The 27,257-nt window shown below is 40.6% G+C and overlaps 2 protein-coding genes across 9 annotated transcripts; one reads left to right on the top strand and one right to left on the bottom strand.

Moving 5' to 3' along the window:
* The first annotated feature begins 448 nt into the window (after positions 1–448).
* On the top strand, positions 449–14,327 carry cacng8b (calcium channel, voltage-dependent, gamma subunit 8b). 3 transcript variants are annotated; one of them, XM_061235153.1, is made up of 8 exons: positions 449–636; positions 780–827; positions 1,136–1,178; positions 6,692–6,987; positions 7,621–7,848; positions 10,358–10,441; positions 10,610–10,750; positions 11,232–14,327. In XM_061235153.1, exons 4-8 carry the CDS (start codon positions 6,966–6,968, stop codon positions 12,056–12,058), a joined length of 1,302 nt encoding a protein of 433 aa, XP_061091137.1. In that variant the 5' UTR covers positions 449–636; positions 780–827; positions 1,136–1,178; positions 6,692–6,965; the 3' UTR covers positions 12,059–14,327. The 3 variants fall into 3 exon arrangements, with proteins under 3 accessions (XP_061091137.1, XP_061091119.1, XP_061091128.1); XM_061235135.1 differs by having other exon boundaries at positions 449–827; XM_061235144.1 differs by having other exon boundaries at positions 449–805.
* Positions 14,328–15,552: 1,225 nt separating this feature from the next.
* Positions 15,553–26,115, bottom strand: cacng6b (calcium channel, voltage-dependent, gamma subunit 6b). Of its 6 annotated transcripts, none has more exons than XM_061235211.1 (5): positions 26,028–26,115; positions 21,500–21,860; positions 18,353–18,427; positions 18,122–18,259; positions 15,553–17,495 (listed from the first exon to the last, which is right to left on the bottom strand). In XM_061235211.1, exons 2-5 carry the CDS (start codon positions 21,828–21,830, stop codon positions 17,275–17,277), a joined length of 765 nt encoding a protein of 254 aa, XP_061091195.1. In that variant the 5' UTR covers positions 21,831–21,860; positions 26,028–26,115; the 3' UTR covers positions 15,553–17,274. The 6 variants fall into 6 exon arrangements, with proteins under 6 accessions (XP_061091195.1, XP_061091186.1, XP_061091178.1 ...); XM_061235202.1 differs by having other exon boundaries at positions 21,500–21,916; positions 26,028–26,108; XM_061235194.1 differs by having other exon boundaries at positions 21,500–21,916; positions 25,954–26,080.
* Positions 26,116–27,257: the final 1,142 nt, after the last annotated feature.

Here is a 27,257-nt window from a genome sequence, read left to right on the forward strand (position 1 = left end):
ATTTGACTTGGAAATTAGATTAATTACTCATTCACCAGCCTTCTCAGCATTTTGCGCATTCGCGTAAATTTAACCCCGAAATAAATTACACAACGCTGGACATCATCAAACCATCGCTCTCTTCAACGCCACGGAATCCCTGACAATTGGGTTCTCCCTGTGTGGACATTAACGGAAAAGGACGAACATTAACGAATTCCGATGTTAAAAGGCCTTCGATGCTTTGCGCTCTCGATCGATCTGTCTTCATTCCATTTTGACTTTTCATATCATTCGTTGCGTCCGGAACCTTTGTCCTCTGCTGCGACCGGACGAGCCCCTCACCCTCCCTGCTCTCTCTGTTGTGCCCCAAAGCCTCAACACCCCCTCCACCCCCTTCTCTCTAGAGCTCGGTTATCACAGTGTTAACTCTGGTAGGGGAAACAGCGCATTTCTTTGGAGAGGGAGAGTGGAGTGGCGCCGTTAGCATCTATAAGAAGATTCCATTTAAATGCTCTATTTCATTGAATTGGTCAAAATAACACCGGCAAGAACAACAATAATAGCAAGAAGGTATTCAGAAAGAGTAACGTATTGACTATATATGGGCGCGCACACACCGGCAACTGGAGTGAGAGAGGAAAAGCTGAATGAGTGGTTAGTATCCGAACATATGTGGGTAGAACCTATAATAAAGATATAGTGACCTGCGGAAATGTTTATATGTCTGTTGCAATCCTCCCGCACCCTTTGGGAGGATGGATGTAACGAGCTGCTTACCTCTGGGTCTCTGTGTGAAGGATAGAAGAACGGACAGGCAGACAGGGTGAGAGTGCAAGCCAAGAGAGGTGGGCACATTTTGACCGAGACAAAATAATAATTTAAAAACAAATACACACGCACAGACGCGCACACACACATACGCAGAGTGCAGGCTATATATATATAGGTAGCGTTTATACGCGTGCTTACGAATACTCTGTGTTTATAACAGTAGCCCATAATATCGAGAAATAACGTTTAGGTAACTGATAAACAATACAATTTACATATATACGTCATTTTTTGGCAATTTCGGTTTATTCCCCCATATTCTCTCGTCCTCTTACACCCCCTCTCTTTTCTCTACATCTCTTTTCCATCTCCTTCGCCGAAGTCCAACGGTCTCCAAAAAGGCAGCAGAAATATAAACGGTGGAGGTAAGATATACATATTCTCTACTGGTTGCTTTGATCATGGTTTGCTATTATTATTGATCTGATTGTACATACGCGTTCTGGGACTCCGGTTTAGGTTAATACCCCTGTGCAATTGGTGTCGCCATAATATAAATATGCATTCAACGTGACTATTTCCACAGAAGCCAGATCACGCAGAATTTAAGATAGCCGACGAACGGGAACATAATGAAGTATAGAAGTATTGACCGAAACAGTGGCCAAACATTGACATTCTGAAATAAGTAGGCTACGTAATCATTGGAGATGCATGTCTCATATGTAATGCAAACACATTCACGTGTGTTTGCGGTGCAAAATAAATGCTGCGCTCATTGAACGCTTTAATACACGGCTCAGTAAGATAACCATTCGGACACCGTTCAAATGAATTGCCTTTATAATACCTTCTGGTATTAAAAGTGATGTATTCAAACTACACGTACTATAGCGTAACAGGGCGTCCATTTTTAGCTGTAGCCTATAGCCCTGTATATGTGGGGTATTTTGCTGAAAGTTGTCATGTTCAACGTGCAGGCTTTCCCTGGGAATTGAGTTTCAACTTCACTGTTCTTAAATGTGCGAAAACACAGGTCTTAAATGTGTGCGATATGATAGCGATACGATATCTCAAGCATATCGACCGATGCACATTTAATTGCAACAGCACGTGCTGTCACTATATAACACTTTAACTTTAGTCACAACCTTCCTCATTATCCAGCTAGCAAGTGTACTGTGTACTTCTAAAACACAGGCCTTCCCGTTTTAACATGGGTAAAAACCTCAAGACGAATTCTACACTACAAGAGACACGTGGTATCATTGCAGTATCACAGCAATACAATGACATTTTGGCCATTTATTATTTTCTCTTTCTCTGACACAGCATGATGACTCCTATGAGGTTCCGGTTACTACTGTATACTGTTGCTGTGCTCTCGTTTGATATCAATGACATAATATAATTTCAATGGTGTTTCACCATTACCACCCCTGGCAATAACGTGGTGCATCAGCGCACATAGACACCTTGATGAGTAAAGCTATTCTGCAAAGTGGCCATACAGTACAGGAGCAATTACGCCTGGCAGATACTTTATCGATCAATCTAAATGCACTTTTATAGTGTTTTCTCGGGTGTCACATTGGAAAAGTATGTTACATGATAATGCTCTTGATCTGTGGCCCATATTGCCAACACAATATTTCATACAGTGGGCTACAGGTGGGCAGTGCCCATCCAAAAGTGCTGAAGTCTCCTGTAATTCTATCTGAGAATCACAAACTAAGTAAACCCCTGCCCCCCCCTTTATGCCCAAATGCCCACCCCAGGATTACATTCTGGTAACGCCACCCTATTTTCCCTCAATCCACCTTAAACCCTTTCCCACAGAGCATTTAGTGGAACAAGAACATTCAGCAGTTAAGGGCTCTATGGACAAACTTCAGTTACAAGACTTTCCTGTTATTGTGCATGTCAGTCATGCATTGCTTTACATTACATTACAGTTATTTAGCTGACACTTTTATCCAAAGTGACTTACAATTGATTAGGCTAAGCAGGGGACATCTCTCACCCGGAGCAATATCAGGTTAAGGGCCTCTCTCAAGGGCCCAACAGCTGTGCAGATGTTATCGTAGCTACACCGGGGCTTGAACCACCAAGCTTTCGGGTCATGTATCTTATCCACAAGGCTACAGCCTGCCTGTTAAGGCTACAGATTGAATGTTTGAAAAAGTAAGGAAAAAAGCGCAACACTGCTACTTTACAGAGTCACCACTTTATTGGCAGACGTGCTGACGTTTCGGCACTAGGCCTTCATCAGAGTGAATGTTAAAATATGACCAAGCAATGAGATGGGGAAACCTGTAATCTTTTGGATGCGTTCATTGTTGTTATTTGTTTTATAAATGTAAGGCTACAGTATACTGCCATGATCACATACATTGGGCTTCAGAATTATTATTGATAAATGTGCACCAAAAATACAAATATTATGTAAACTAAAAAATAATAGAGTTAATGACATAAACTTTAATTTCCAACATGTGTAAAGTAGTGTGCTTTATTAATGATTCAGTGGAATCACAGTCTTAATTGAAAAATGTATTTCCTCAAAAAACAGGTTAACAAATTACTGGCTCTCCTGGTTTAATACTTTGGCAAAGATGACAGTCCTATTTTCCTATACTTTGTGAAAAGGTTAGAGAACACATTTGGATGGATTTAACCATTCCTCCATGCATAACCTTTCAGAATCATTGATTGATATGCTTGGGTTTGCGTTTATGGACCCCCCCTCTTCAGTTCAGACCACAGATTTGTGATGGAGACTGATATGGTCATTGCAGGACAGGGATGTTGTTTTCGCTAAACCATTTCTGTGTGGATTTTGATATATCTGGAGTCATGGTCCTGCTAGACAGTCTACCTATGATCAAGTCTCAGCTTCCTAGCAGAGACAACCAGATTTTCCCCCAAAATGTTCTGGTCATGTGTTGAAATAATTGTGCCATTCATTTAAAATAGTGCCCCAGGGCCACTGACTGGAAAACATCTCCAAAACATCAGTGACCCACCGCCATATTTGACAGTAGGTGTGAGGTGCTTCTCTGTGCATGGATTCCTCTTTTGCCACCAAACATGTCAATGGTATGTGTGGCCAAACGTACAATTATGGTCTCATCTGACCATTGCACTCTCTTCTAGTCATAATTCCAATGATGTTAAGCAAACTCCAAATGCTTGGCTTTGTTTATTATACTCCGTAAGGGCTGTCTTTTTGCCACCCATCTAAAGAGATTGTTGGTATGGAGGTGCAATCTTATGGTTGTTTTTGAGACTTGATGAGCCCAAGAGGCAACCGATCTCTGCCATTCTTAAACTGTGATGCTTGGGTTATTTATGGCCTCCCTCACCATCGTCTTCATTGTCCATGGAGACAATGTGCACTTGTGTCCTCTTCCTGGCGAGTTTGCAACCATTCCATGTGTTTAAAAATGTTCATATTATTGCTCTAACAGTGCTAAGTAGCATGTCTAACCATTTATGTATTTGTATGTACCCATTACCAGACTTGTGACGGTCAATTACCATCTGCCTTGTCTGAATTTACATTTCTTTGGCTTTTCCCAAGCTGATGGATGGCAAAGGGATTTTACTTTATTTTTATACTCGAGTGAAACAGGAAATTATGGAATGATGCAGTACAGTTCCTTTCAAATTTATTATTAGAGATTAACTAGATTAAGTAAATTGCCAATTTCACTTTTATTTACAATAATTGTTAGGGGGTGCCAATAATGAGATTACTTAATACATTTAAAAATGAGAGTAAATATATTGAAATAAAAGTATTTTGTTTTCCCATTTGTTTGAAAATAACATGTAGATTATTATCTGTGTTATTTATTATATTCAGTCTTTTTTCTAAATTTTTATTAAGGTTGCCAATAATTGTGGAGCCCACTGTACATAACAGGTCATTTTGGATTCACGCTAGCAGCTTTCCATGCGGTGTTTTTTTCACAAGTGTGTATTTTTATTTGCAAGAATTGTGTGTGTAAATATTACATACTTTGGTCGTTTTTAGAAAAGAAAAACTGGATCTCCTTTAGATATTTACACACACACGCACACACACACACACACACACACACAAACATAGATGCATGTCCATAGACACACACTCGCGAGACTCTGTTCCTATGTGTAAATATATAATTCACATCAAGCATATCACTATAGCCAAAGTCCAAGGAACTCTCTGTTGACCTCTGCAATACAGTTGTGGCAAGGCATACATCAGGGCCAGGGTATAAAACAATATCTAAAGCTTTGAGAGGTCCCAGGAACCCAGTGGTCTCAATAATTGTGAAAGAAGTTTGGAACCACCAGGACTCTTTCTAGAGTTGCCCGTCCAGCCAAACCTGAGTAACCAGACAAGAAGGGCCTTGGTCAGGTAGGTGACCAAGACCCCGATGGTCACTCTAACAGAGGTTTGGAAGTCTTCTGCAGAGATGGGAGAACCTTCCGGAAGGACAGTTATCCTAGCAGCACTCTACCAGGGCTTTGATGGTTGAGTGGCTAGACAGACGCCACTCTTAAAAGTTAAGTAAAAGGCATATGATAGCCTACTTGGGAGTTTGCCAAATGGCATTTCAAGGATTCTAAGAGCATTAGGAAAAAGATTCTGATCTCGTCTGATGACAAAATTTGAGCTCTTTAGGCACAACTCCAAGCTCTATGTCTGGCAACCAACAGGCAATGCTCATCACCTGGCTAATACCATCCCTATGGTGAAGCATGGTGGCTTCGACACAAGTCTATGACTGTCCTTGAGTGGCCCATCTAAAGCCCAGACTAACCCTAAACACATAGGATATTTGTGGACCTGAGATGGCAGTTGGCAGACCTGAAGAAGATGGCAAACTCTTCCCATTCAATTTGACCAAGCTTGAGAGGATCTGCCAGGAAGAATGGCATGAACTGCCCAAATCCAGGTGTGCAAAGCTTCTAGAGACTTCCCAAGAAGACTCGAAGCTGTAATTGCTGCCAAAGGGGCTTCCACAAAGTACTGAATTAAGGGTCTGAATGAGATATAAATGAGAGACTTCAGTTTTTGATTTTAGGATTTGCTAAAATGTCTATTGTTATATGTCATTTTATCAATTTAAAATTGAATCTACAACACAATAAAGTGTGCAAAAAGTGAAAGGGTCTTAATATTTTCTGAAGTAACTATTTGTTAGTTGACAAATAAATGGCACTATTAATTAAGAGTCCTTTTTCTCAAGTATAACTTTTGTTTTCTATGAAATGGGCTACAGGAAATATACACAATGAACTAGTTTGATCAGGGCACCATATTGCGCTATAAAATATTAACACAGTCGTCTTGTGCTGCTTTATCAATCTTTAACTCGGTTGGTTTACTGCAGAGAAAAATGAATATGAATTCAATATAAAACTACTGAAATAGTCCAGGCATCCTGCTGCTACATACACGACATGAAAGATAAAATTCCCCCCCAAAAAACAGCCCCTCAGTTTCAATGGTGCATTGGACATGTTCAAAGTCATGTTCAAGGACATTTTGGCTCATGTATTTTTAACTTGAATGGATAATGTATATACCCTCTGTCATATTGCCCAGCATGTCACACACTGTTAAATCTATGAAATATAAGCAGGACTTCCCCTCCCCATCCCCTCTCTCTCTCATTTCATCACTCTGTATTCTGATCTAGACTTTGGAATTAAACGTTGCCATGGTAACAAAATAGAAGTCCCCGTTCCTGTTCCTCACTCTCTGTATTCCTTTATATTGACATCCATTTTCTCAGAGCATGGGAACGTTGTGTTTTTCTCTACATTGAGGGAAACCGATCACATTCATCTGTGCAAAATAACACGTTGCTACTCCCTCAGCTAACAGGCAGTCCTTTCTTTCTCTCACGTGCGTCTCTTCCCCCCCCTGTTTCATTTTTAGGAAAGTAGCATCGGCTCCTGCTACGAAAAACACGAATTACACAAAGACAGATAGAAAAACAATCTCTAGAAATTGACAGGTGCCCAGAGAAAGCCTGTGTGTGAGTGAGTGTCTGTGTGTGCGTTTGTGAATGTGTGTGTACATGAGAAATATATAGACATAAAAGAGCCGTGGAGAAAGAGGGTGACGGGGCACAGTCAATGGATGCTTCTCGGACGGAGGCAGAGGCACACTTATCACCAGCACGGAAACAGCTACGCTCAGAACCGAGGGGATGGAGAGAAATCAGCCCGCCGGTAATCCACCAGCATTGGCCTTTTTTCGGGCTGCGTATTATGTGACTACATTTAAAGCTTTTTTCTATACAGTACAGCGAACACGTTTTCAGTGTTAAATCGATGCATTAGAGTGCATTTGACTCTCATAAGAGTAAATGCTATCCATTTTGTATTTAAATCTTACTGAATTAATACTGGACGTGTGTACAATGGAAGTGTACGATAGGGCATAGTGCCACCTGGTGTTTGTTATATGCCATTGCATATTAGAAATATGTGCATCTATCTGTTATATACTGTATAATATATTGTGTTAAATATTAACTGTCAATGTGGTACATTGGAACTGTATTGGTATCCTTGGGTGTATTGTAATGTATAATGCCCATCTATGACTTGCTTTTCTTAGTATTGTTGGCTTTAATAAACAGTCAACTTTATTTCCCCCTATGTCATCTTTTCAGTGTCATGAAGGTGTTAGGTTAATATAAAGTTTTCGATTCCAGCTGTCTAAATTGGAGCTTAAAACATTTGCTAAATTAGATGCACTATACTATAGGTTATTCTGTTTCAATATGCATTCCATCATGCTATTTGCTATCTTAATCTACACTGACACGTTCCCTCCATCCGTCCCTCCCATTTGCTCAGCCATGGTGTGGTGTGAAAAGGGGATCCAGATCCTCCTTGCCACCGTGGGGGCGTTTGCCTCCTTTGGCCTGATGACGGTGGCCATCGGGACAGACTACTGGCTCTACGCCCGCGCATTCATCTGCAACAGCACGGCCAATCACACCCACGACGACCCGCACAACAAGGACCGCAAAGACCCGGGCGCACTCACCCACTCTGGCCTCTGGAGGATCTGCTGCCTGGAAGGTCTGCGGCCATTTTACCTCCTGATAGAAAGTTTGAGCCAAGATGGCTGGCCTGGTTGCGATGTCATTGCGAACCCAAAGCTGCACAGGTAGTCCGTGACTTGTCGTGAGATTAAGTGGAAAAAGTTAAATACATTTCACGTAATAGTAACTCAGTCCTAAATAAGTGGCCCATTCTCTTTTGGCTAGGTCACAAGGCCCATGATGGATTTAGCCTTGGCTGTGTGGTGATTTGTAGTGCTTGTGGAAAGGACATTATGAAGATTTTGTTTATATTAGTTTATGTTATCTTGAGCTGACTTGCTTAGATTTGTCACAAATTGTTGAGTGTTTTTTTTGTTGGTGTAGTTTTAGGTGAAATATTATTGGTTCTGGTTATTATAAATTAATTGGACATTTAATGCAGTTGATAACAGGGCTATTGCTTTTCCACCACTTTCATGTGTCCTCAACTGGGGAGATTATTCCTTCTGACAGAATTCTTTTAGGTATGTATTGGTAAGTTCATTGAATGAAACACACCGTTTTGGCTCTAACAAACAGGGATGAATCAATCGCAACGGTTTTGATTCAGAGCCATATTGAATATTCAGCATATCCAGGGGCTGACTTGACACACCCAATCTCTTTCTTCCAGACACTGCCATGGACAGCTCTGAGCAGACATCTGTCCATCTCTCCCCCGTTCGTCTGTCTCTCGTGACTCCATTTCCCACATTCATCCAATCAACACCAACCATGCTGTCACCATATTCCATCTGTCTGTCTGCAATATAACCACAAGACTTGAGTGGGTAGCTATTCATCTGCCTGCATGTCTTGGTGTCTGCACTGTACGTGTCTGTTTGTTGTGCATTCAAGTGAACCATGAGATGTGGGTACATTTCACAGTGTGTGCAGAAAGCATAAATGAGCATATTTCTATTTTTGTCTAGGGGCCATTTTATGATGAATTACAGCCTGAACATGTGGTATCTGGTTGATAACATGGTCTCTGGTTGATGTTCATCCAAATTGCGTCGCTGAGTGTATGGACAGTGTAGTTTACGGACCATATTATGTATTATATGAATTACTTGCTCCAAATTCACATCAATATCTTTTATTGGCATGAAATACATTTTAGATATAGAAAAACAACTAAATTATATACATAAATTGTTTAAGTTATTGATATAATTCTAAATGTATTAACAATTTAGTGGTTATATGTCAGTGGTGGGTGGTTACCCACTGTCCCTCAGGCAGTAATAGGCTTTACACTTAAAGATCCTGTAGACTACTTAGTTTTTCTTGAAAATTAAATTATTTAGAATCTATATTAAAATAACTTTTCATAATTAAGGATATTAATGTAGGGGGGTTTTGCATATCTGTCTCTGTTTCCTAAAGCAACCAACAATATCTGTGTTAGTGGTTTTCAGGGTGTGGTCACTGAACATAAACTTGTTGAGGATCACAAACTCTGTCTCTCTTTTGTGTAGACCTACCTATTCCAGAATCTGATAATTTATTTGACTCTAATTGGGAGTTGTGGGGTTTGTATTGTCTTTCTTAATGTGGAGAGGTTGAAGACCAGCTGGCTGTTTTCCGTACTTCCGTAGATCTTTCCTTTTTGAATGTTGGTCCATAAGAGCCTTGTGGATTTAACTTAAGATAAATGCTAATATGTTTTTAACAATGGAAATGTTTCTTCATGGAAATTCTTCGAAATTATTTTATTTTTGCATTATGAGTGGTCCTTATACTTTCTCCCGATTAAGTGCAATGCAGGATGGTAATACAATTCCCTCCAAAAGCATGGTAACAGTAGAGCAAATTGTCTTATTTTTGCTATATACTTAAGGTATTTGAATTTGAGATCCAAAGATGATTATGAGACAAAACTACAGACCATTTGTTTTTATTTAATGGTTTTCACATGCATATATGTTTTATTATTTTACAGAAGCCATGCAAAATTGTGTGAACAGATCACTGTTGCTCAGATATTTCATTTTGCATGGATTGTTCACACATACAGTACAAGAACAATACAGAACATGTGAAGTATTTCATTATAGCATTGTCATACTTTTGGAGGGCACTGTATATGCACTCTATTCTGTAAGTTCTGTTTCTGTGGACATTTTCTTTAAATGTAAGACTGTCAGACCAAAAACCCTCAGATGCACTGATTCTCATTGTAAGGTAATCTACACCAATGTGCTATTTTCAGGCCAAAGGTAATTTAATGCATGTCCTCGGATAGTGTTTCCAAGAGTAATGCAGTATTTGCAGTACTTTACCGAAATCATCATCTTTTCCCAATCTATTGTCTTTTGCATAGAGTGTACTGAGAGGGCTCCATTCTGACAGTATTACTCCTGAATATCCAGATCTAGGTAGATCTATCTATCTATCTATCTATCTATCTATCTATCTATCTATCTATCTGTCTTTCTGTCTATCTATCTATCTGTCTGTCTCTCTGAGGAATGTTTGCCTCCTTCTGTCTTTCTCTCTGGCAGGGTTGAAAAGAGGAGTGTGCTCACAGATCAACCATTTCCCAGAAGATGCTGACTATGACCACGATGGAGCGGAGTATGTCCTGCGTAAGAGAGGGGCCAATCCGACAAAAGGGCCAACCGCATTAGGGGATCGGGGATGACTAGTGCTCACTTTGGGTGGGGTATGCCTGGGAGGGAGTGTTCAAGATGACAAGGTATATCATTGGATTCAGCTTCACCCGATTCCATTTCTCCTTTTCTCTTTGTCTGCAGGTGTGGTGCGGGCCTCTAGTTTCTTCCCCATCCTTAGCGCCATACTCCTCCTAATGGGTGGAGTGTGTATTGCGGCTAGCCGGTTTTACAAGAACAAGGGAAACATTGTTCTGGGAGCGGGCATTCTTTTTGTGGCAGCAGGTAACCTCCCTGATACCTGGATATGTATGACTCTGCCTCTCTTTTAATGCAAGTCGTTTATTTAATAACCGTCTTCTAACCCGAAAGGTCAACTGGGAATCTGGTTGTAATAAACAGTGATGACCAGGAAGGCCAGGCATCGTGTGGCTTGTCAACTGCAACAGAGCTGATTAGGTGGCCAGATCAATAGAGCCAGTTCTCTTTCAGTTAGAGATTCATGAAATCATTTTTGCAGTACAATGTCACTTCAAGAGTTTGTTGGCTTTTTTCAACTTGGCTGAGAGGTAAGAGTACACAGCTACTTTGTCCTCCTAGGAGATGCCGCATACAAATACTGACTGAGCACAATGGGCGCTTAGCAATAGCTGTCTGGTAGGAGAAGGCTAGCGGGTGACAGTGCTGATGGTGAGTAGACATCTTACCTCTGCCCTCCTCCTTCCCTCCTCATCCGCATTGCCCTTGCATTGCTGTTCTTCTCCAGGGCTCAGCAACATCATCGGCGTGATCGTGTACATCTCCGCCGCGCTCGGGGACATCTCCCCCAAGAAGGACGAGGACAAGAAGTGGCACTACTCCTACGGCTGGTCCTTCTACTTCGGCGGCCTGTCCTTCATCCTGGCGGAGATGGTGGGCGTGCTGGCCGTCAACATCTACATCGAGAAGAACAAGGAGCTGCGGTGCCGCTCGCGCACCGACCTGTTCAAGAGCACCACCCACGCCATGCTGCGGCTGCCCAGCTACCGCTTCCGCCAGCGCTCCCGCTCCAGCTCCCGCTCCAGCGACCCCTCCCGCTCGCGGGACCACTCCCCTGTGGGCGGCGGGGGCAAGGCCTTCAGCTTCACCCCCTCGGCCCTGCTGTCCCAGGCCGCCGTGGGGTCCTACTCCGTCTCCACGCTGCCGAACCCCCACTCTCACTCCACCATGGGAGGGGATATATCCCTGTATACCCTTTCGCGGGATCCCAAACTAGGAGGGGTGGGGAGTATGGGGGGCCCGCCCATGTACGGGACGGTGGACCGGGCCACTCTGTACCAGCTCCATAATTGTTTCCCGAAGGAGAGTGGAAGTGGAGGGGTGATGATGGCTGGCACGCTGCCCTCTCTGTCCAAGTCCAACATCCCCTCACTGGCTCAGAATTCCTCTAATTCCAATGCCCTCCTCCCCAATTCTTCATCCACCTCCGTCCCCTCTTCACAACCCCCTCCTCTCTCTTCCTCCACAGTTGACAGGGAGAGGGGGATGAATACTCTCGGGAAAGATGAAAGCTCCAACACCAATACCCTGAACAGAAAGACCACACCAGTGTAAAGGTCGAGAGGAGGGATTCTGCAGAAGGGAAACAGATAGTGCACATTGATGGATGGATGGATGGATGGGGAGAAAAAGCATTGGAATAAGGGGAAGAAAGGGGACAAAGGAGGAGGCAAGTCATCCCTCCTTTCTCTCTGTGTCTCCAGTGAAAATGAGTGTCAATAGCACTTATGATAATAACAACAGCAATGCTATATATTTACAACATAAATAATTTGTACTGACAAGACTATATTGGCTACAATGGTACTGTAATATTTGGTCTTTCAATAATTATACACAATTTTAATTATATACATTAATTTGTTTGATGTGCTTTAAGGCAATACAATCTTTCCACACTGAATACTGTTGTTGTTGTTGTTGTTGTTGTTGTTATTGTAATAGTAATGGTTGAGTTTCTCCATGTTTTCAGTATTGATTTTTGAACCCGTATATTTTTATTTTCTGGTGAGGAAAACTGACTTTTTGCACAGCGACACAAAAGCTAACGATGTCATAAATGAGTGAAAATGATGTGTGTGTATGCTTGAGAGTGAGTGGTGTTGATGCTCTTCTACTTTTTCTTCTCATTATTATTATTGTTTTGATGGAAATGGTTTTATTTAGTTTAAAATATGTTTGTTGTTTTCTAACATACAAATCTGTTTTATTGTAACTATGAGTTTTTTTTATAACTCAGTAGCATTACATTTATTATGATGAAGCGTAGTAGCAGTATTCTTATGAATAGTTTGAAGTTGTTTGTTTTGGAGATTCAAGACAAATATGAATCTCCACAAAACAGAAAAACACGTGTCCTCAGAGAAAGCAAATTAGTGTAGGCTTGAGTGTGCGTGCCTTTATAACCATGAGAAGAAATAAGATATATATATATAGAGAGAGAGAGAGAGAGAGAGAGGGGGGATCAACAGGAGCAATACTTCCAGAACAGAGAGTTTTGAAGTTATATATGGGTACAATCCCAAATAGAAGAAGGAACAAATTATGAATTATTATTTTACGAAATGATATATAAAAGATTGTGTGGAACAATGTTTTAGAAAAAGCTGTGTATTATATAATGTATAACTATATAACTCATGAATATATATGCACTGTTGGTCAAAAGTATGTAATAATAAGGATTAGTTTTGTCATTGGGGATTTCACTATTTTATTAATTTTCCTCTATTGTTAAACTATCAACAATACAAATTTTGCTTGAGAAATGTCTTGCCCTGCTTCAACTAAACAAGTCTGAAGAGGCATCTCTACTATGGTGTGTCCTTCACAATCTTATTCAATCTTAACAATATACAAAAAGACTCATTTTAGAAATACTTCATCTTCACTCTATCACTGGTATACTGCCACTAAACCTTTGACCATTGCTTACTTTTATATTAATGTGTGCATTCATAAACATTGTCTTAAACCTTGCCAGTCTGACTTGCTTCAATTTCAACTCAGAGCACACCAGTAGTTTATGGACATTTCAACGGAAACTAAAACCAAACATAACAATTTATTTCTGTCACACAGATGAAATTTCTCTGTGTAGATACACAGTATATAGGTTTGCCTAGTTACAGCAAAAATAAATTGACTGGTTCATTCATAATTATCATGATTATTCAACTGTTTAAAAAGCAATACTGTATTATATGAAAGATTGACAGAAACAGGAAAAACTGTTTGTGGCTTTTTTTCTGCTGTTTGTATAAGCATATATTATAACTATATATATATATATATATATATATATATATATATATATATATATATATATATATATATGGACAAGTATGGTCCATTTGGACAGTGCACCATACTGTCATAAGATAGGCTGGGCTGCATGAATCTGTTCATTGAGCTTCATTTGAGCTGTAAGAATTACCGGACCAGCAGAGGGCAGTATTACCTCTAAAATAAAATGAAAAACAAAGTCTCAGTACAATGGAATAGTGATGGGGACATTGTGTTGTTGGATATGGACTTGATTCACTGCAGTCATTCACTGAGTTGAGATACTGTACCACTGCATGTGTCACACAACGTGGGGATCCCTGGTGTCTTTGTCAAATTCACTCTGTCAATAGGGCCATCTTTTTTCATCGCCACGGCTTGATAATATTTCTCCACCTCTGTTTACACTTCTGGCACAAAATGGCTGCTATAAACACCCAGGTGTGTGCTACACAGTTTAGTAAGTTGCACAACTCTACTGTAAAGCACATACTGTATACATCCTGAGATGATACATTGTATTAAATTCAATCCAGTCTTTTTGTCTTACTTCATTATTATTATTATTATTGTTCTTGTTGTTGTTTGTTGTTGCTGCTGCTGCTGGTGGTGTTGATTTTGTTGTTATATTATGTACATTAAGTCATATTTTAAGGAGTTTATGAACATAGATGATAATGATAAAAAGTAATGATAAAAATGATATTTTTATCATTATCTTCAGAGATATTACCCATAAATGCTGCGACGTAAGCCCTTCATCCACATGGTGCACGAGCTTGTTTTGGAAATTAAAATTAAAATGATGCACAGCTGGTTAATCACTGGTATAGGGATGGGAATGTTTTTGCTGCTACCCCATGTAAGGCTGTTAGCTGTCTGGGTTTGATACCCAAGATTCTTCAGCAGACTGGGTCCTGCTGTTTTTTCACATTCAGAAATGCTGAGAAATGAAGGAGAAACATAATGAGACATGCACCACACTGCCCTCTAATAGTAATAAAAAAACAACTCACTTTTAACTTTTAAAACTGTCACAGAAAAACTTTTGAATTAACATATAGTAGCACAGACCATTTACACGGAATATCAAACACATATTAAATTATTGAAACAATTATATGAAAAGAGGCTAATTTTAACAAAGGAGGTTCTCTTTTAATTTTCACACACAGGGTATTGGTTCTGTATGGCCCTCTCCTCAGGAAAAGCCATGCCCAGTGCACACTTATATAGAGAGTCAGTACGTCTGTGTAAAACTATTAAACTTCTATATATACAGTGTGCGCAGAGTGTCATGTAACTGGCATGGTTCATGTTTCAGCAGACCAAGGGCAGGAGGTGCTGAAGGAGGATAGAGGTTAGCACAGCACACACTGGCTGACCAAGTGGAGGTAGGAGGGGGCAAAGGGAGAGAAGAAAAGAGATTTAGGCAACATGAACGGGGGCTGCGCAGGGAGCACTGGGAGGGGTTGCTGGAGGTAGAGAGGCAATGGTGTTCCAAGAGGGAAAGTGGGTTGCTTAGCGGGGAGGGGGGTGGAATAGTTTAAATTCACGGATTATGTTTCCTCTCCATTTCAGCACTATGCACTATGTGCTCACATGAGCAATGTTGCTAATTTTAGAAGAAAAGCAAGAGAGAGAGAGAGAGAGAGAGAGAGAGAGAGAGAGAGAGAGAGAGAGAAATGGGAGGGTTTGGATGAGAGGAAGGGAGCAGGTATAAATTCAAATGGAGAGAAGAAAATGTGAAGGAGGAGAAAAGATATATTGAAAGAGTATGTGAAATTTAATGATTGATCAATTTTATATAGAGGAAATGTGTCAAAAAGTGAACCATACAATGAGGACACAGGCAGTCTCAAACTTATTTGTTTACCATTTTTAGGAAAAAAGCATAAAAACACTAACCTGCTCAAAAGTTCCTTGCTGCATGTTAAACACATTCATTTTCAAATTAAATCACTGTTCAACCCAGAGACACACAAATACATAGAGAGATAGAAACATAACATTTAGCTAATATATTTTCAAGATTCGTTCTCTAGACATAGCAAACATGACATCACAAATGAAAAAGCACTTGGATATATTGCAAATAAAATTGGGGTGGTTTTGGGACACATTATGTAAGATTTCCCTCAGTTCCACCCTCACAGTCACACTTCTCAGTAAAATATAAACATGTATATATATGTATATACAGAGCTGTGCTTGCAAAGTGATTTTCAGTAACTTACTCTGCCAAATATAACACTGTATTTTAATACATTGTATGCACACAGAATGTGCATGGCATCGTACTGAACTTGAACAAAATGTGCATATGATATATAACAAACATTTTGCACAAGGCATATGTTCTTTATATTAAGGCTTTGGTATGGGTCAGTCTGCAGTTATTCACTGTCTGCATTTGTCACTGTCAGTATTACCAAGCATTGTGTAATAGTGGGAATGGACAACCCCTCTCTTGGAGTGCTGAAATCCTTGCCAATTTCACTGGTCTAATGATTAATTATTAATACTGTGAATATATGGGTATTGGGACTGACTATGTAAAATGTTGGATCAACCAAAAAAAACAAAAAACATATTAGCTTTCTAGAACCGAGGTTAGCCACCTGTGGCTTATGATTTGCTTGTGATTCGAACTTTCTATATCTGTGTGGTGTAGAGTGTGGTGCACATAGGATGGCCAAAGTTATCAAAAAAGTGCCATCTGTCTCTCCTAACACATAAGTCCAGCTTCTTCATAATAATAATTCAGCTCTTGGCCAGAAGTGGGTAACGAGGGTCGTAACTGTTTCTGGTTTTCATGCTGACCTCTGGCCTTGGTTACTTAATTAGCCCTAACATTTATGCCATAGACTGTTCTTGTGTCCCTGTAGAAAGTGTTTTATTCTGATCTAATCTAAGTACGAGTGAACCAGCCTATATAGCCAGGGTAATTGGTGAAAAAAAAACCCTGCATACATACTGGCCCTCCGGGACTGGAAATGCCCACCCCTGCTCTTGGCCAGTAGATAACACCAAGACAAATATGTTACATATCATATGTGTACCCAATCAAATCACATTTTAACCTCTTTTCACCTTTTAACCTTTCCCTCACAAATAAATATTGCATTTTGATGGAACTGGCACCTTTTGTTAGCTGGGCTGTAGCATTATGATGCAGTAAACACCATACTTCTGTGAGTGCCTCTGGTTATATAACACTGTTTATAAAATGCATAACAGAAATGAAACATCACAAGTTTAATATATACTATGCTTAGACTTGCTCGGTCTCTTATATATACTATAAAGCTAAGGAGGGGTCGTATCTGTTTCTCTATCCTTGTCAACTTTTTAAAGTGAATATAGTGTAACCCTATCAGTCAGTCTGTCAGTATGTCCATCTATGTCTTAATGAATAATAATAATAATAATAATAATAATAATGATAATATGACACAACATGAAACACAGCACATTGCAAACGGCTAGGTGTCGCTGCGATTGTGCGGCAGACATTTTTCCCAGGGACTGTGCGGGAGGGAGAGGATGACGAAGATGATTCCGGCCAGGATTACTATGGCTCCCGCTGACCCCACACAGGCTGCTGACCAGGAGAGGTCATGGTGCAGTGGGACTGAGTGGTCACTGGCCACCAGGGAGAGAACCGACTGGTGGAAGATTATAAGAGTCAGAAAGACCAGAATACCTGAGAGAGCGAGAGCGAGAGGCAGGCAGAGAGAGGGAGGAAGAATAATTATTTGATGAATTTAAGGAGGCCCACCTGCTCTATAGTACTATATGTACTGTGTGTTACTATTTTAACATTAAAACATTGTCCATTTGGTATTAATTATTTCAGAAAATATTATATCAACCTGCCACATCAATATGGATAATTTAACTTTGAGTGTGAAATTGATTTTGAGAGAAACAGGGTTGGGGGTTAAAACAGTGGGATCTCGAGGTGAATTACATGAACATTTATCACTGTAGCTGCACTTTCACTCTGTCACTCATACACTGTACATCGTAGAACACACATAGTTTTGTGCCAAAAATGGTGGAAAGAGGAAGAGGCAAAAAAAGGACACAGCACACACAGGATATGCTAGCTATTAGCAGAAAAAGAGGTAGAAATAGTATGCTTTTAAAAGCACTGCTTTTTAAACCTAAAAATAAAGCATACATGCTCAGCGACTAATAATGTAAAAAGCGTTCGCCCCGGCAGAGGGACAGAGAGGATGATGGGTTCAGATGGTGCTCAGGTGTGCTCAGGTGTCATTTTATGGGGGAGGGGGGATGTTTGGGACTTTTCTTTGGGCAGAGTCTCACCTGATACAATGAAGCAGAAAGATGCAGGCTTTAGGAAGAATGGCACCCCTTTGCTGAGGGACATGGAGATGCAGATGGAGCCTGTGACCATCATGAAGAGACTGAGGAGGGCGAAGACAGCTGCTGTGATGTTCAGGTCTGGTGGGAAAATGATTGTATGAGTACGCTCCTCAGTCCTCAGCTACACCATCACTCCACCAGACTGACTGACTGAATGACTGCCTGACTTACTTTTTGTTGTGGTCTTCTTAAAAATAACGGCATTCTCTCCAGAGGTAAAGAACTTGAAGTACGTGCAATTTGATTCTGAAAGAGGAGATGGACGGGTTTGTTAGCTCACGACGAGTGAATGTATTTACTCAATGAACTCAATTTCCCATAATCCTCCAAGGCATCATATTTACAGTGGTCCCGGAGCTCGGCTTTTGGCTTATACACATGACACGCATGTGGGGACAGGGGGGTGAGAGAGAAAGAGAGAGATGGTTAATATTGTATTAGAGACACTCTCGCTTTCTGTCCCTCTCTCTAGCCTCTTCCCTCTCTTTCTATAAATAGACTGAAAACTGTGAAGTAGTCAGATTCTTGTCAGCTTTAGCAGTGCATAGTGATGACTGGCAGCCTTGCGAGCCATATGGACACACGCTCAGCAGGACAGAAACACAGACATTACGCGCATTCAACACTGAGGCATGTAGGCAGAGCCACAGTAGCTCCTGTAACATGCCTGCTTCATGGAAACTCAGACAGTCTGTGATGAATGGACAGACACTGCACATCAGTACACCTATACAGATGGGTGTTCAGACAAGCAGAGGAGTCTTTAAAATTAAGTTACATAAAACCGCATAGCCATATAGCCTCCTAAAACCACATAACACCTTAACTATATAACATAAGCCTGTTTGTATATGTATGGTGGACACAATTCTGAGTAATTTCAGTTTTAAGGCACAGACAATTGGCACATTAAATTGTACAAACATACTGCCATGAATTACACATAAGATTCTCAAAATCATAAGGTTGAGTTAAGGGGCTTTGCTGCAGAATGTATATGTATTTAGTATGGGAAAAGTACCTCGCAATATTCAATGAAATTAATAAAATACATTGCAATTTAATATAATTATTCAATATTTGCACACCAAAGCTGTCCTACAGTATATGAACACAATCTATGTTATGCAAAAGCATTTCATTTGTTATTGCAGGTCATTGTGTTTGCCAGAGAAGTGACAACAAACAGAAAATAATTCATTATCTGGACACCTATTGACAGGTGCAATCTGACAATACAAAAATACAAATATTTGTACATTTACTGTATACTGCATCAAATGTCAATGTGACTGATTATTAAATTGACCTTATGTATTAATTTGAGTGTGATTTGTACAGTTATACTGTTGAATATTCTGTGTGGTTTGTAACCAGCAGTGCCATACGAGGGAGGGGTAGGGGTTATGTTGATGATTCTGATGGCCCTCAAAATATATTAGAACATAGAGCATTAGTAACCTTTTAATAATTGGTTATTTAAATTTATATTATTAGAATATTTTATTTGCAATGGACTAATGCAACCTGGGGTGGCCTGGGGTAGTGGGGTCCAATGCCATATCTTTCTCAGTGTCCCTGTTTGCCACAATAAAAAAAATAAAATAATAAAACTACAAAAATTTAATAAATAAATTGTCAAATGTATCACAATTCACCCATTCATTCAGTACCAGATTGTGGAAGGGAACTGGCACATACCAGTTGATGTGATTCAGGAAGCAATTTGAAACAGAAATGCCAGATGAGCAAAGTTTATTAATGCAATTAATGTTTTCATGCTAACTCTGAAATACGCTACATTACAATTTTTAAATCATTGTTAAGCTATGGATAAGGATTCACCATAAGTACAAATTACAAAAACATTATACAATATACCTTTTCTGATAAATATTATCTGCTGTATATTTGATGATTTAGTGCATTACATACTTCTATTTCCATTCTATAAAAAGACAGGTTTGTCTTAAAAGTAATGGGTGCTTTTTACGCTAAATGCATAGTGGTAATTAAAAGGCTATTTTACTTTTTATATAAACAAACTATAGCCTACCTATAATGCTTTCAGTTCTGTAAATTATACGTTATTATTGCACCAGAAAAAAAAGAGGTGAGGTTTTCTTTTCCAGCTGCATTTAATTTTGGTTATTTGAATCTATTTGCTTTCTATTTATTTATCTTCCCATTCATGAATGAACCGGTAAGACCTGACTAAGATTTGCATATACATAAAAGGGCAACATATGTGTCTCCTAGTTACACATATGTTCCACATTTCTACAGCTTGACAAGACTTCCGATGATAACTCAATGTTATGAAAACCGTATAGCAGACACCAGCAGTGCAGCACATGGTCACAGTATTTGTATCTCTGCATCCCATATTGCAGTGTTATAGAATACAGCAAGGTTGTGCAGAAGACCCTGTCCCATACCAGTTACATAGCCCCATCCCAGGACCAATTTAGGTAAAGACACAGTATTACCCATATGCAACATAAATCAACTGGTCACCTGCCCAGTAATATATGCACTCTTCTCTGCTACCCTTGTCCCTGTGTTCAACAGTGACGAATGTGACAACACAGAATACTCCAATGACGTTCCTCCCAAGTTTGCAGTGCAACTTTGTGTCATTAGAGAACTTAGCTGTGTCTGCATAGACTTTCTCTCCATGGATTGAAACCCTATGTTAACCCTTGTGTAGTCTTAACATGCTGTATACTCCCCTTGTCCTGAGGGTCAAAAATGCCTTCACTAAACCCCTAAAATAAAGCAGCTTAATTAAATTTTAAGCCCCAAATCTATTTTGCATGAACAAACAACCTGTCACTCATCACAAACTTTGTCATCAAATTTCAAGTTTCATTTATGACCCTTCAGACAACACAAGGGTTTATGGTCTTCTTTTTCCCTGTTCCAACAGTCTCACACTGCAGCACAACAGTTATTCTACTCCATCGTAACCTCACGGTAACTCTGCAGTCACTATAGATTGTCGCTGTATCCTGTAATCTCACCGTGACATTGTAGTCATTTCATATCGTCACCATAATCTCAGAGTCACGCTGGAATCTATTCATTCTGTTACTGCAGTGATCGAGCAGTGGGGCTGCAGTCATTCCGTATGGTCTCCATGGTGATCTCACAGCACTCGCTCTATTCAGTCACCATGGCAACCTCACAGCAACACTGCAGTCGCTCTATATCATGACCGTGGTAAATTGACAGCCACACTGCAGTCTTTTTTTTTTCCTCCGTGTTAATTTCACTGCAGTGTCCTAAAAGTAAGTGTGTGGTAGAGAGCATAGTCACCTCCAGGCAGCTCAGCAGGCCCACAGCTCTCCCTCTCCGGGTCAATGTCCGACACCCACAGCGTCCGCATGCAACTTTTCCACAGTCCGTAATGAGCGGTCAGACACGTCTGGTTGTTGTAGAAGCTCTTGGGCGGGGCCAACTCCACCCAGAACTCGGTGCCCACGCCCAGGACGGTCAGAGTCACACCCACAATGGCCACGAAAAATGCGAGCTTGATTTTTCCCTCTTGGCTGTCGCTCATCTTGGACGTGGCTTGTGCCCTTCTCTTTGCGCCACGGGCCCCCTTTAGCATCGCCATCGTGGTGGTCCTTGCATCCGACGGACCCATACCCCCAGATCCTATCCTCCCCTCTTCTTCCTGCATGAAGAAATTGGACCACATGGCTACTTCTGTGAGGTTCGCCAAAGCTGAAACTGGGGTGTGGAGAGGGAGAGGATGGTATAGAAGGAGTTACAGAAGGAGTTAGACAGTGTCAGAGAACGGAACCTAAAGGAAGGACAGTGCCTGAAACTACACTGGGAATAGAGACGGGAGGACTGCAGAGTGATGGCAAAAGGGATTCAGAATGAGTGAATAGTATAATGAAAGAGTGATGAAGGGAGAGAGGGAGAGAGAGATGAGGTCAGCTCAGAACTGGCAGAGTAAATTCCACAGACACAATTTTAGGATTGGGTGAGTTTGGTGAGATTTTAGTGATATTCTCAAACAGAGGGACCGCTGATGGGGCAGATCTGGATTTGGTGGCAGTGGTACAACAAATACTGAAAACAACGGACGGATGGATGGAAGAGAAGATGAAAGAGAGGAGCGAGCAATGCACTGAGAGGGAAATGTAAGTGCCAAAGGATGACGAGGGGAAGGAGCAGACAGACCAGGAAGAGGAGAAGAGAAAGAAGGGGTTCGGGAAGGTGAAATGGGGATAGAGAGAGACACAGAGAGACAGGTGGAGAAAGGGGAAGGAAATGGCGGAGGTGGAGATGATGGAGTGATTAGTGTGAGGGGGCAAACAGAGGCAGAGGATGGAGTGATTAGTGTGAAAGAGAGGCAGTGGATGGAGTGATTAGTGTGAAAGAGAGGCAGTGGATGGAGTGATTAGTGTGAAAGAGAGGGAGTGGATGGAGTGATTAGTGTGAGGGGGCAAACAGAGGCAGAGGATGGAGTGATTAGTGTGAAAGAGAGGCAGTGGATGGAGTGATTAGTGGAAAGAGAGGCAGTGGATGGAGTGATTAGTGGAAAGAGAGGCAGTGGATGGAGTGATTAGTGTGAAAGAGAGGGAGTGGATGGAGTGATTAGTGTGAGGGGGCAAACAGAGGCAGAGGATGGAGTGATTAGTGGGAAACAGGCAGAGGATGGAGTGATTAGTGGGAAACAGGCAGAGGATGGAGTGATTAGTGTGAAAGAGAGGCGGAGGAGAAGGAAAGGCAAGCTGGGACAGAGCTGGACGGAGAGAGGCCAGACAAAAGGCGACAGCAGGCTGTCATTTATTTTGAAAGCCCTGCAAGACAACAGAAAGGAGGGAAAAAAAATCAATCATCAAAAAGTGGAACAACAATTTAAATCTAGACTGACACACCAAGGTCCTGTTTCACAGACATGGAGCAAGTTTAAGACTAGGCTTAATCTGTGTCTGAAACTGGCCCTACATGTTCTGTTTTGTTTTTAGAAATAGCTTCAAGTTTACTCTTCCACTGGGATGGATAATACAGGTCCACTGAGAAAAACAAATCACTTGAATTGCACACAGCAACAGGAGAAGGATTGTGTGAATACAATGAGCTCCATAAGACAAAAACAATCTGTATGTTTTTCTATTGTTGGCTCCGTACTCCACTATTTTAGATTCATAATCAAGCAATTCATGTGATGTTAAAGTGCAGATTCTCAGCTTTAATTTAAGGGCATTTTCATACATTACATTACATTACATTATTGGCATTTGACAGACGCTCTTATCCAGAGCGACGTACAGTTGATTAGACTAAGCAGGAGACAATCCTCCCCTGGAGCAATGCAGGGTTAAGGGCCTTGCTCAAGGGCCCAACGGCTGTGCGGATCTTATTGTGGCTACACCGGGATTAGAACCACCGACCTTGCGTGTCCCAGTCATACGTTTTGGTTTTGCCAGTGCTTTTTATACATAGTCTGTCCATTTTAAGGTGCCAAAATATTTAGGACAAATGGCATTGGAGGTGCTTCTGATTAGACAGGTGTGTTCAATTGGGCAGGTATAAGAGAGCTTTCATTATCGGGATTATTTTGATTCTAGGCTTTTGATTACCTTTGGAGTCTTGTTACTGTGTTTGTCAAAATGATGATCAGAGTTGTCAAGTCAAGGAAGCTATTATGAGGCTAAGAAATAAGAAAAAAACAAACAGTCAAAGACATAATCAAGGCTTACCAAAATCAACTGTTTAGAATTTAAATAAAGGATAATGAAATACCAGTAAATAAAGGATAATTAATTAATTACTTCATCAATTAATTAAGAAGAAAGAGGGCACTGGTTAGCTCAGTAATTGCAAATACTTCTACTGTTGATGACCAAAGAATTCAAGAAAAACTCCACAAACACCTGTCCAACAGGAGGCAGGTATAGGTGTGTCAGTGACTATTGCCTTCAGAAAACTTCACAAATAGAACTAAGAGGCAATGCGGATCTGGCCCAAAATTTGAGTTCCATCTTGCAGCATAGCATATTTAGTTCTCTTTGCTCTGTTTGTAAAGTTTTCTGCACAGAGTTGTCACTGACGCATCCACGCCTGCTTCCTGAAGATTGTTTCTGATTTCTGATCTGTTGGACAGGTGGTTTGGGCATGTATGGCTGCCACTGATACTTGTTAATTTGTCTTCATTGATGATGTACAGTAACTGTAACTGCTGATAGCAGCAGCAGAAATAAATTGTACGTACACAGAAGCATTTTATCCAGTCAGGTTCTAGCAAATACCCACAAACTCAGTGGACAGTGCTTCATTCGACAGCAAGACAATGATCCCAAACATACTGCTAAAGTAACAAAGGCCTTTTTCAAAGGCAAAAACTGAATCTAAGTTAACATGTGTTTTATATAATGAAGAAGGTAACAAGCAGGAGCTGAAGATGCACCATAGGGCTGGCATCACCAGAGAAGATACGCATACACCTGATGATGTCAATAGGTCACAGGCAGTCATTATATGCACAGGATATGTGACAAAGTACTAAACATGACAACTTTCATTTAAATAACATTAATGTCCCACACATTATGGTGCCCTGAAATGGAAAGACTCCGTATGAACTACGTTTTTTGCAATTTCTACATGATGAAACCAAAGTATATAAAATACCCTGTAAAAACAAATGTGTCGAGAATGTGCACTTTAAACTCGCATGAATTGTTTGATTATAAATCAACAATTGTGGAGTGCAGAGCCAAAACAATATGAATATGTTTTTATCCCAAGACACATGGAGCTCACTGTATATACACATACTTATATAAAATGACTATTATATCATTCTGATTGATATTATTATGGCTCTAAATGGAAGAGTTCACATGGTAGATTATCACAGATTAAACAAACCCTCTTACAGGAGACATCAGTAAAACCCAACCCTGTAGTGTGCAGGAGAGAGGTGTTAATACACTATGTGAGCAACAGGCTGACTGTGGTAATTAGCACTGAGCCAGGGCAGCCAAAGAGGCTGTGGAGTAAACACAGTGATATTACGCAAACAGGCAGCACGCTGGGAGAGATTACAGTGCAATTAATTGAGGCCTTTCAGTATTTAGAAATAACACTGCAGGACAGACAGAGCCAAATTTTTGCCCCTCTCAAAATGGCAGAAAAGGAAATCCGTTTTGATGGAACTGGCAACCATTGTGGAAGAGATCAATTATCTCTGTCGTCTATGACTTCCTATAGTGGACTGCCATGACATGTTTAAACAGGCACACAGATGTGGTTATTTTTATATTTTCATTTCAAACACTGAGATGTTTCTTTTTTTAATCGTATTTGACAATAACAACCATGGCCTTAAGTGGCTACATTCGCAGCTTTTTCAGTACACTGCACAAAATAACAAATTTACTGTAATAAATTATAGCCCCTGCAAATGAAAGTAAAATAATACTTATACCATTATAATTCTCATCATTTCTAGTATATTTGAGCCAGGAATAAAGCAAAGTTGTTACAGTCTTTATCAACAACAGAATATAAATAATACACTTTTAATAAAGAATTGCACCAGGCTATCTATACTGAAACACCTCATCCATTCCACTGACAGTATTTACAACATTATTAGTACTTTTAAGTAAGTCTATTCATGGAACTGTATCGCCAGTTCAAAACAAGTAACTGCTAGTAATAGAAATTACAGATGTGATAAAAATAAAACAGCAAATGTAAAATGAAGCACAATATCACAGCTACACAATTTTTTGATATTAACACACCTTTACAAATATGTGCTTCAACCTCCACCAAGACCGCTCTACCAATAGCCGCAATCACAAGAATTATTGCTGACCTGTTTGGTGTGTGTTGTTCAGTTCAGAGTGAAAGACACACTTGGAACTTAACGGAGAGAGAGGGAGGGGCAGCAGGGGAAGAGAGAGTGATAGGGTGGAGAGGGAGAGGGGGTGAGGGACAAGGAAAGCAGGAGAGAGAAAGAGGGGAGGGAGGGGGCGTAGGAAAGCACAGAGTTCTGTGTGAGTGTTCAGCAATACGTGAGCATGCCTCTTTGTCTGTTTTTGTAAGTACTGCTTGTGCATTTATGTGCGTTTACAGTAGGTGGTGTGGTGTCAAAACGTATCCGCCTGTGTGGCTCTGCCGTTGTGCAAAAAGTGTATATGTATATGTGTCATTCGGACCGCATGTGCGTGTGTGTGCGAGCGCGCGTGTGCGTCCATTCTATTTTCGACAACCACCTGTTAATGACATTAAGTACGAGCAAGAGTGAGAGTGAGAGAGAGACTGAGAGAGAAAGAGAGAGAGGGATGGGGAGAGGGAGAGGGAGAGGGGGCACACGGGACTGTTTATATTGGGATATACAGAAGAGGCTTATGGTTCTATGGCAACTGCTGATATTGTGTTAATCACATGCAAGAAAGAGTTTTAAAACAGACAGTGGTATCACAGCGAGGGAAGGAGTAAGAAATCAGTTTGCTTTGAGGTGGCAGAGTGGGTAAGAGTGAGCTATATGTTTTTGTTGATGGCAACTTTCTTACTGCAACAACTTATAATGTGCACTGGGGAGCCCCACCCACGTCACTTCTGAGAACAAGATCCATCCAGCTGCTCATCTTACAATGGTCATTTAGTACATGTCCCTACTGTCAGTTCTGGAATGAATGTTTCTGGAAAATATATTTCAAACAAAAATAATAATTTGCATCAAGGCATGCAATATGCACAAAAAAAGTGAAACACTGGTGTGAGACAAAGAAGTTTCCTTTGATAAAATTTTACCCTGCCTTAAAAGCGATAATTTCTATAGCATCTTGGTTAATTCCTTTTAACTTCATGTCATAGCTGAGCTAAATGCCATGAACCATGAAATCATGTTTTTCCACAAAACAATCAAGTGGCACAAACAGAGAAGTGGTCAAACAGAGCTCAGTAAACACACCAAGGATGATTTCACCATACTGCTCTTGTGTGGGCGGATAACTGTCTGTGGTTGGTTGTTCCAAAGAAATGTAACCACTTCTTACGTCTTAGCCACAAGCTAAGACCCTGCCAGCCTTAACATTTAAAG

This window comes from Conger conger, chromosome 1 (genome assembly GCF_963514075.1).
Source record: "Conger conger chromosome 1, fConCon1.1, whole genome shotgun sequence".
NCBI lineage: Eukaryota > Metazoa > Chordata > Actinopteri > Anguilliformes > Congridae > Conger > Conger conger.

Excerpts from the sequence above, each read along its gene's own strand:
- cacng6b (XM_061235202.1), bottom strand. The coding sequence starts at position 21,884 with ATGTGGTCCAATTTCTTCATGCAGGAAGAAGAGGGGAGGATAGGATCT. Across the intron at positions 18,428-21,499 it reads GCCTGCTGAGCTGCCTGGAG|AATCAAATTGCACGTACTTC; the intron begins GTGACTATGCTC and ends CTCCTCTTTCAG. Across the intron at positions 17,496-18,121 it reads TTTCTGCTTCATTGTATCAG|GTATTCTGGTCTTTCTGACT; the intron begins GTGAGACTCTGC and ends TCGCTCTCTCAG.
- cacng8b (XM_061235135.1), top strand. The coding sequence starts at position 6,966 with ATGGAGAGAAATCAGCCCGCCG. Across the intron at positions 7,849-10,357 it reads GAGGATCTGCTGCCTGGAAG|GGTTGAAAAGAGGAGTGTGC; the intron begins GTCTGCGGCCAT and ends TCTCTCTGGCAG. Across the intron at positions 10,442-10,609 it reads TGGAGCGGAGTATGTCCTGC|GTGTGGTGCGGGCCTCTAGT; the intron begins GTAAGAGAGGGG and ends CTTTGTCTGCAG.